The sequence below is a fragment of the Pongo pygmaeus genome, chromosome 4 (assembly GCF_028885625.2).
Source record: "Pongo pygmaeus isolate AG05252 chromosome 4, NHGRI_mPonPyg2-v2.0_pri, whole genome shotgun sequence".
Taxonomy (NCBI): Eukaryota; Metazoa; Chordata; class Mammalia; order Primates; family Hominidae; genus Pongo; species Pongo pygmaeus.
In genome coordinates this window covers 83941755-83952100 of record NC_072377.2, presented here as the reverse complement: position 1 = coordinate 83952100, position 10346 = coordinate 83941755, and the positions used below count along the sequence as shown (strand labels likewise).

Below are 10346 nucleotides of genomic sequence, written 5' to 3'. Positions count from 1 at the left end.
GGAGGTGGCTGTGAGGACAGCAGATCTGAGTGGGAGAAAACCTAGAGACGGCCTCCCTGCCTTCTGTACGGAACAAGCAATTACTGAGCACCCTCTTTTTAGTGAGGAAGCAGGTCGGAAAATGAGTCCTTGGGCCAGCGCGGGAGGAGAGGCTGGAAAACATATCAATATTCAGGGAGGCACGGAAAGTGCTCTCAATGGATCTCTCACAAAGTGCCATCAGGGCAGAACAGTCAAGGGCCCAGGGTTTCGAGGAAGCTTGGGCGGAGCGGAGAGCCCAAAAGTTGAAAGTTTTCTTGGCAGATGAGGGAGGGAAAGGGATTTCAGGAACAAGGATCTCGTGGGTGGGCTGTCCCAGTTGGCGATCGGCAGAGCGCAGACCAGCACCCGGCGGTCTGGTCTGTGCAGGACAGACAGGAACTGCTAAGGCTCCAACCTTTTAGAGTCAGCAACAAGCTCTTTCCCCAGATCCGAAGGCGGAGGGGCGCTGCGCTCTCATTGGCAGGGGCCCGAGCGCAGCCAGACCGCGCACCAGACCCGGAGCGTGGGGCCCGAAGGCTGGCGGCCGACTCCGGAGCTCGGCGCCCCAACCGGGAAGTGATCGCAGCAGCCCACCCGCCTGACGCCAGCGGAAGTGCGAGCCCGGGGCGAGCCTGCTCCGCCGCCGGGCGCCCGGGAAGGGGCGGGCGCGGGGCGGGGCTGGGGGCGGGCGAGGCGGGGCCGGCGGCGGGGCGGGGCCGGCGGCGGGGCGGGGTTTGGCCACGGTTGTTTTTACCCAGGCCTCGGCGCCTAGGCGCTCGGCCGAGGCTGATCTGCGTGCAGGTGTGAGTCGCGGCTGAGCCAAGTGCTCGAGGCGCGAGGCAGCCAGGAGGGCCGGTGCGGCGCGGGGAGCCAGCGAGCGCGCCTTCGGCATTGGCCGCCGCGATGTCAGCTCAGTGCTGTGCGGGCCAGGTGAGCGAGGCCGGGCGCAGCGCGGGGGTTGTCAGATCGGAGAACCGGGCCAGGAGTCCTGGCGTGGAGGACCCAGCTCCGCGGCCGAACGTAGGGCCCGGGTGGGTCACTCGGGCTGGTCCCGCGGCGCTCAGCCGTCCGGGAAATCTTGTGCCCTGGGCGAGCGGGAAGGGGCAGGGGGAAGCCCGAGAAGCTACCCCGGGGTCTTCCCGTCCGGCCTCCGGGACTCCGCGTGGGGCGGGGCGTGCCGGGCTCGGGCGGAGGATCCCGACTGCTCCAGGGGCGTGTCGCCTCCTGCGCCGAGTACTGGTGAATAGCGCTGAGCTCCGTAGCCCTCTCCGCTCTGCTTGTTAGATGAATCCAGGAAGAAAAGTGGGTTTAGGCACCGTCTCCTTTGCTATGCCCTGAATAAAACTCGGGTCAAACAACCCAGGCAGGTTGCGCTTGGCATCTCGTAGTCGATCGTGGGCTCTGTACCTTTGAGAATGTCTCGAAGCCTGACTTCCAAACTACCGGGCGCAGGTCTGGGCGAAGGGAAAACTCAGCCCTGCTTCCTGAATTTCCCGACCCAACCCTGGCTCGGTACTAGCACGACTGCCTGGGTAGGACTCGAGCCTTCCTGCCTCTCTTTGCAAATAAACTTGTTCGAACCTGTTTTTTAACTCTCGCCTATTTAAACCTGTGATGTCTTAAAACATTATGTCTCCTACCAGTTACTGCATCAGTGTAGAATTAGTACGTCTTCGCCCTGTAATGCTGGTTTCACTCCTTCCTGCAGAGTTAGAAAAAACGAAGTAGGCGAGTCTCCTGGATGTGGAGCTCCTTTCTCCCTTTACATGTGGATTATCAGCGTTTCGGTACAGAATTTTAATGGAGTGTTTTCACGAACGAATCAGACTCTAGGGAGCATTCAGGTTCGGGGTGTTCTTGCTGACACTCAGCCTTTCCACAGTCGAGGCCAGCTGTAAGTGATGCAGTGGTTAAACTGTGGGTTTCTGTAACCGGCGATTATACTGGCAGATAATCTGTCCTGTTTAGAGTGGCCACGTGGAACTGTCTTGGTTTTTGAGGTCTAATACTGTGCTTGGCATACATTAAAGCTGGCGTTTTCAGAGTTGAGGAAATTGAGGCTTTTGACGACTGAGATGAAATGATTTTTCTTCCCTGAGTCAGGCAGAGAGAGAGAGAAAGAGAATGAGAATGGTCACCACCTTACCAGGTATTTGGGAACAAGGTGGACCAGCAAAGACTGTTTTCAGAAAGCTCTGCAAATCTTTTATTCTCGTTTTGAAATACTTTTTCTCCAATATGATGCAACACTTTTTATTACGTAGGAATGATATAGCTTTTTAGGGGCATCTGTCCTGGTCCCTTGAAGTCCCCTTGAGGCTCTTTCTGTCATTCCCAAGTGCCTAATTTAGGGCTCTGTAATTACCAGTATTCAAATGGGTTTTGTAAAAGAATTATTTTGCTGTTGATGTTTTGGCAGGTTTCTAAAGTCTCCCCTCTTAGGACTTGGGAAGGAACCAAATCAAAGTTAACCCCTGCTTTCCCAGGCCTGCAGGAGGCATCACTGTGGTGGGCCTCAGTGCAGTGTGATGGTGATCACACTGTGGTTTCCTGTGGATGGGGCGGTAGGAAGTTAAAAGAAAAGCAAACAGGCTGAGCGCCTTGACTCATGCCTGTAATCGCAGCACTTTGGGAGGCAGAGGCGGGCAGATCACCTGAGGTCGGGAGTTGGAGACCAGCCTGACCAACGTGGAGAAACCCCATCTCTACTAAAAACACAAAATTAGCGGGGTGTGATGACGCATGCCTGTAATCCCAGCTACACAGCTGAGGCAGGAGAATCGCTTGAACCCGGGAGGCAGAGGTTGTGGTGAGCTGAGATCACGCCATTGCACTCCAGCCTGGGCAATGAGCAAAAAGAGCAAAACTCCATCTCAAAAAAAAGGAAAGCAAACAAAACCTCACAGCACCATCAGAAGTTACCAGTTCTTTTGTTTGTTTCTTTGGGCACCTACCTTGTGCCAGGAGCCTGCTATATAGTCATAAGTCAGACAAGCATCTCTGCTCTCAATGGCCCATCTGGGCAGGGAAGATCATTCATAAACATGTAAACAATGAAACAATGAATATGGTACTGGTACTGTCATAAGGCCCTGTGGTAAGCAGCCTTGAGGAGGATTGCGGAGGGAGTCTGAGAAGATGCCTGTGGAGTTGAGACTGCTCAGTGAGGAGGGGCAAGGGGGTCTAGGGTGGCTGGGGTGTCTTAGATGAGGTCAGAGAGAAGAGCAGGACCAGAAATGGCCAGAACCTGTCAGCTGCCTTTGGAATTTGGATTTAATTCTGGTTGCAGTGAGAGGCTGTGGGAGGATTTTGAGCAGGGGCGAGCTGTGGTTTGATTTGCACCTAGAAGATACTTGGGGTGTTGTGAAGACTGGACTGTAACAGGGACTAGAGTGGAGGTGAGGAAAGCAGTTCGAGTTGGTCATGCAGCATTTGGTGAGGAAAACCTAAGTGGATATTTGCCTCTTAGGGGCAAGCAGTGTTCTAGGCTTCAGCAGTGAACAAAAATCCTTTCCTGATGGAGCTCGAATCCTGGCAATCTGCTAATGCTGTAGTCCCAGGAGGAGACAGCATGGTACCTTCATTTAGGCTATGGCTGTAGGAGTGAGTACAGTGGGACATCATTGGCTTTGGGTGTATTTCAGAGGTAGAACTGGATTTGAGCAAGGATTAGAAGTGGGATGTGGGAATGAGACAGACTCGGTTTCTGGCCTGAGCCACTGGGTAGATGATGATCGCATTACTGAGGTGAAGTAGGAAATTGTTAGGAAGAGGACGTTTGGTGAGGAAAACCCAAGTTTCTTGGCTTCGTTACATTAGAGATGCCTATTATAAATTGACTGGAAATGGCAAGTCACCAATTAGGTATTTAAGTCCAGAGAAGTTTGAGGTCGGAGAGAGACATTTTGGTGACTTTCTTTAACTGAGGACCATCCTGAACAATATGTAACCCATAAAAGAGCCTGGGCTTTGGACTCAGGCCTGGGTTTCAATTTGGAAATCTGGACAATGAGGACTGGTGTGACTGGATGAGTTACTTACCCTCTATTACCTCATTTTACCTCAGCTATTGAATGGGTACTTCTTAGGGTTATTGTGAAAATTACATGTGATGGTAAGTGTAAAGTCTGTAATATAGGATTTGGCAGAGTGTGAGGAACCCCCCAAATCTTAACTTATTAGTGGCCATTACCCATCTGCATGAGGATAATATCTAGATCAGCTTATTTTATTTTTGTATCTACTCTGATATTCATTTTGGTTTTGTTTAGGGTGTTGGCTAATGGATGCTAAGAAGGTAGAGATTACAGGGGAGTGGTCACTCAACACTTTATGGGTTCAAAGTTCTGTGCTAGGCCCCTAGAGACAAGGTAATGAACACAGGGCTTCCTTGTTCTCCTTTAACTTAAGGGCTATGTGGAGGTGGGAGTGTGGGGGGAAGTTAGCTACAGAAAATGACAGTGCAGGCTGGGCGTGGTGGCTCTTGCCTGTAATCCCAGCACTTTGGGAGGCCGAGGCAGGTGGATCGCCTGAGGCCAGGAGTTCGAGACCAGCCTGGGCAACATGGTGAAACCCTGTCTCTACTAAAACAAAAATTAGCCAGGCGTGACGGTGCACGACTTATGTATTCCCAGCTACTTGGGAGGCTGAGGCACCAGAATCGCTTGAACTTGGAAGATGCATGTTGCAGTGAGCTGATATTGAGCCACTGCACCCTAGCCTGAGCAACAGAGTGAGACGCTGTCTCAAAAAAAAAAAAAAAAAAAAAAAGAAAAGAAAAAGAAAAGAAAAGAAAAGAAAATGACAGTGCGCACTGTCAGAGCGGAAGTGAGGTGTGTGCTTGGAAAATCTAGACAACCTTTCCAAGGCAGTTTGACAATAGAGATTGGGAGGGCTTACTGCAGGCAAGTACAGGCATTTATGACAATAATAATGCTGAAATTTATTTCAGCCCACAGTATGTGCTTTGTTTTTACATACATTATAATTCATTCATTCCTCACAAAACCCCTGCTTGGCCTCCTTTCACAGATGAGTCAACTAAAGTATAGAGAGATAAATGAACTGATGTTACCAACTGACTGATGGTAGAGCCGGGCCTTGCATACTGGCCCACCTGACTTGAGTTGGGTGACTTTTGTACCAGACTGCTATTCCTTATTATTCCTATGTGAATAAATAATAATTGCTCCAGATGGACCCAATGCAGTTTTGAATACCCTGCTATTGGCTGTTTTGGTAGATACTGTTGGCTGCCAGTAGTTAATGGTTGGGTGAGGTTTAACTTCTCCCTCATGCCTAATTCAGGTCATAAAGACCAAAGTCACAGACCAAATTCTGTCACACATACAGACAGTGGCAGGCGTATGGAATAGTCATGCAGCCTGTTCTGAGACTTCCTGACATTCCAGCTCTTTGACCTTGTTGGTGCTCTGATAGGCTTTTTGCCTGAAAAGTTCACCCGAGGCAGATGCGCCAACATTCTAGTAGGCAAGACTCGGCTAACTTCTGGTTGGTGGGCAGCCAAGACTATTGCACCAGGAGAATCAAGCACATGGTTGCCATTCTGAGTAAAGATTCACTCTGTCTTTTTTTTTTTTTTGAGACAGCGTCTCACTCTGTCACCCAGGCTGGAGTGCAGTGGCGCGATCTTGGCTCACTGCAACCTCCGCCTCCCGGGTTCGAGCGATTCTCCTGACTCAGCCTCCTGAATAGCTGGGATTACAGGCACCTGCCACCACACCTGGCTAATTTTTGCATTTTCAGTAGAGATGGGGTTTTGTCATGTTGGCCAGGCTGGTCTCGAACTTCTGACCTCAGGTGATCCTCCCGCCTCTGCCTCCCAAAGTGCTGGGATTACAAGCATGAGCCACTGCGCTGGCCCTATTCACTGTATCTTTATAGCCAGTTTATGCAAGGCGGGAATGCCCAGGCCCAGGTATTTCCAGCCAGATCCTATTTCTAGATCACCAAGATTTTCCTCAATGAAAACCCATTTATGTATGTATGTATGCATGTATGTATGTATGTATGTATGCATGTATGTATGTATGCATGTATGTATGTATGTATTTAAAGATGGGATCTGGCTCTTGCCCAGGCTGGAGTGCAGTGGCTCAGTCATGGCTCACTGCAGCCTCCAACTCCTGGGGTCAAGCAATCTTTCCGCTTCAGCCTCCCAAGTAGCTGGGACTACAGGTGCGTTCTACCATGCCTGGCCAGTTTTAAAACATTTTTGTAGAGACTGGGTCTGGCTTTGCGGCCCAGGCTAGTAAAACTCATTTCTAATGTCCGTTATGTTAATTAACAAAGCCTTGAATGCCGCCAGGGACTATCCATGTCAAAGATAAACAAAGCTGGACATTAGTTAAAGCAGTAAAAACACGTTTTATTCAATAACTATCGACTGTAGGGGAAACAGCTGAGCTCCATTCGGTTTTGTGCAGACGTGACTGGGCCTTTTAAAGTGAGCATAAGGGAGTAAGGAGGGGAGTGAGCGGTGGCTCAAGAGTCAGGAAAGTGAAAAGTTACAAAGGGTTGGTCGGTGTAAATGCGATTAGGCCAGCTGTGTGGTCTTTGATTAAATGTTTGCTGGAATAGGTCTTATTAGGGCAACTGATGCCCCTAGAATGCAGCTTAAAACACACACCCACATACACAGAGTCCATGAAGAAGACTTATTTAAAAAATAAATTACATACCACATACAGTAATGATGATTCCAGGCCGGGCATGGTGGCTCACGCCTATAATGCCAGCACTTTGGGAGGCCGAGGTGGGCGGAGTTCGAGACCAGCCTGGCCAACATGGTGAAACCCTGTCTCTACTAAAAATACAAAAATTAACCGGGCGTGATGGCATATGCCTGTAATCCCAGCTACTCAGGAGGCTGAGGTAGGAGAGTCGCTTGAACCCGGGAGGCGGAAGTTGCTGTGAGCCCAGATCACGGCACTTCACTCCAGCTTAGGCAAGACAGCGAGACTCCGTTTCAAAAAAAAATAATATGATGTTTCCCCCAAAATGCCCTTCCTTCTTCACTGTAAAACCCAAATCTCTACTTTGAGGTCCCAGCTCAATTAATGGTTCCTCAGTAATGATCTTTCTCTTGTTTTGAGAGTCCTCACAGAATTTCTGCTTCGTGGACTTGATTGCACCACGTAGTACTGGGTCATCTGATGCATTGGAATTAAATCCTGGCTACTGCAAGGATGTTTCCTCTCTTCTTATAGGCAGAGCACTTATTGTGACCTAGCTGAACCCCCTGTTTAGCTCTTTTGGTTACAAAACTCTTGTTCCCTATTGCTCTTTGTTTATAGTGATTGGAAATGTTAGGTCCTCATTATATTACGTGGTGCTTCCACTGGAAGGGATCCAGTTACAAAAATTCATTCTTTCCATGATGATACTGTTTTGAACAATGTGGGAAGTATTTGTGAAACAGAGGGAAATCACACATATCATTACCCAGAGAGAACCACATTTTGATGCTTTATAATCAGTTACTTATATTTAATATTTATTATTATTTTTTTTTATTTTTGAGATGGAGTTTTCGCTCTTGTTGCCGAGGCTGGAGTGCAATGGCATGATCTTGGCTCACTGCAACCTCCACCTCCCAGGTTCAAGCAGTTCTCCTGCCTCAGCTTCCCGAGTAGCTGGGATTACAGGTGCCGGCCACCACGCCCAGCTAATTTTGTGTTTTTACTAGAGATGGGGTTTCACCATGTTGGCTAGGCTGGTCTTGAACTCCTGACCTCAGGTGATCTGCCCGCCTCAGCCTCCCAAAGTCCTGGGATTACAGGCGTGAGCCACTGTGCCCGGCCAATATTTATAATTTTACTTTGCAAAGTTGGGATTATGTTGGAAGTGCTGTATTTGACCCCACTCTTTTTGCAGAATTATGGGGTGACTGATAAAGTTTTTTTAACATGCACCCACCACTTATTGTAGCTGTTAATGTTTTCTGGGCCTACATTCATATGTAGATAGTCTTCTACCTTCAAACTTGATGGTTTCTTTTTTATTTTTTTTGAGACAGTGTCTCGCTGTGTTGCCCAGGCTGGAGTGCAGTGGTGCCATCTCGGCTCACTGCAAGCTCCGCCTCCCGGGTTCACACCATTCTCCTGCCTCAGCCTCCCGAGTAGCTGGGACTACAGGTGCCTGCCACCACGCCTGGCTAATTTTTTTGTATTTTTAGTAGAGATGGGGTTTCACCATGTTAGTCAGAATGGTCTCGATCTCCTGACCTCGTGATCCACCCGCCTTGGCCTCCCAAAGTGCTAGGATTACAGGCGTGAGCCACCGTGCTTGGCCTGATGGTTTCTTTAGAGGTGTTAATGTTGAATGTGTGAAAGTCACTTAATGAGCTTTTGCGTTAAGAGGTTTGGGTGTGTTTCTGTTCCCAAAAGGACAAAAGTAATGAAAAAAAATCCCTAATTTCATCTCTGTTAGATGGCATCATTGACAATATATTTCTGTCATTTTCAACATTTTCTTTAACTGACCTTTTCTTTTTACAATTACTTTCACAGATAACGTCTGTCCAAATGGTGGTTGAGTCACTGTTTTCCTGCTGTATGATGGTGGCCATCTTTGCTTCCACTGCATTAACACTGAGACCTGTGTTTCTTATCACTAGCACTGGCACTTTTATTTTCCTGTTCATCTTTATAAAGGTGTGGGCACAATGCAGTAAAATGCCCTATAATTGTTCTGTCAAGGTGATGTTTTGGTTGATGTTGGCTAAATACGGTAGTCCCCCTTTACTTGCAGTTTTGCTTTCTGTGGTTTCAGTTACCTGAGGTCTATTGGGGTATGAAAATATTAAGTGGAAAATTCCAGAAATAAAACAATTCACAAGTTTAAATTATGCCCTGTTCTGAATAGTGTGATGAAACCTCACTCCATCCCACCGGGATGTGAATCAGTTCTGGCCAGCATCTCCATGCCGTCTAGCTGTCTACTTATGCTCCTCACCCCTTAGTCACTTAGGAGCCATCTCGGTTAGCAGATCCACTGTCGCAGAATTGCAGTCCTTGTGTTCAAGTCGTTCAAGTCACCCTTATTTGACTTAGTGGCCCCAAAGCGCAAGAGTAGTGATGCTGGCATAGTGTCAAAAGTGTTTGATTTTATTATTTGTTATTGTTGTTAATCTCTTAACTGTGCCTAATTTAGAAATTAAACTTTATCATGAGGCCAGGCAAGGTGGCTCATGCCTGTAATCCCAGCAATTTCAGAAGCTGAGGTGGGTGGATCACTTGAGCCCAGGGGTTAGAGACCAGCCTGGGCAACATGGAGAAACCCTGTCTCTACAAAAAACACAAAAATTAGCCAGGGCATGGTGGTGTGTGTGCCTATATAGTCCCAGCTACTTGAGAGGCTGAGGTAGGAGGATCACCTGAGCCCAGGGAGGTCGAGGCTACAGTGAGTCATGGTTGTGCCATTGCACTCCAGCTTGGGTGACGGAGTGAGACCCTGTCTCAACAACAACAAAACTTTCTCATAGGTATGTATGTACAGGAAAAAACACAGTATATATGGGGTTGGGTACTATCCACAGTTTCAGGCATCCACTGGGGATCTTGGAACACATCCTCCTTGGGTAAGGAGGGACTACTCTATATAGCTCACTGGTGAGCTGATACAGGAAGGGTGGCTTAGGGGTGTCTTTGTGTAGTGTAGCTAAGTTCAGGTTGTCACGTAATCCTCTGTCACTTACCTTGAACAGTATGGAGAGTGAAGGTTGCACTCTTAGTTGGAGAGTTCGCTTGACGGTTGTCATTCAAATATGTTTTCTTGGGCAGCTCTGTAGCTGACCTGGCGAGCTGACAAATAGCTTTGGGCTGCAGCAAGTCTGACTTTGTAGGCACGGTTGAGGAGAGGCCGGTCTGTAGGCATGGAAGGCAGCCTCTGACTCATCTCTGTGCAGATTAAATAAAAGGTAACACCCCCTTCCCCATTGCTTGCTTTCCGCCCTCGTTTTCTGTATAGAGGCTGTAGATTTCCCACAGATACTGAGTATCTGGGAGTGACTATGAGACACGGAAGCTTTACTTTCCAGTTTTCCAGGTATTTTAATGTAGTCACCAGTTAGAGCCTCAGAAAGGGCCCTGCAGTAATTATGGCATTGTCTACTTTTATTTCAGAGCAGTATGTGGCCAGATCATCTATGATAACTTGATGTTAAAAAGGAAGTCTTCCTATAAGCTGATCTGTCTACAGAACTAGCCATTGGATGTAATTCTTTGACCAAGCTATTTTTAGTACTTTAAGTGGCCATACCTGCCTAATTGTAAAGACCCAGTGTTTTCTTAGTGTTCTGAGTC

At 48.3% G+C, this 10346-nt stretch overlaps 1 protein-coding gene across 3 annotated transcripts in view; it reads left to right on the top strand.

Annotated features, from left to right (window-relative positions):
- The first annotated feature begins 728 nt into the window (after positions 1-728).
- Positions 729-10346, top strand: part of SERINC5 (serine incorporator 5) — a 151825-nt gene continuing 142207 nt past the window's right edge. For 2 of the 3 annotated variants that reach the window (XR_008502609.2, XM_054488017.2), the window contains exon 1: positions 765-951. Coding sequence is in view for 2 of the 3 variants with exons in the window: in XM_054488017.2 (XP_054343992.1) it covers positions 925-951 (27 nt within the window). In the remaining variant the exon portion in view is untranslated. Of the gene's footprint in view, positions 952-10346 lie in introns of all 3 variants that reach the window. The other variant, XM_054488014.2, reaches the window with a different exon arrangement.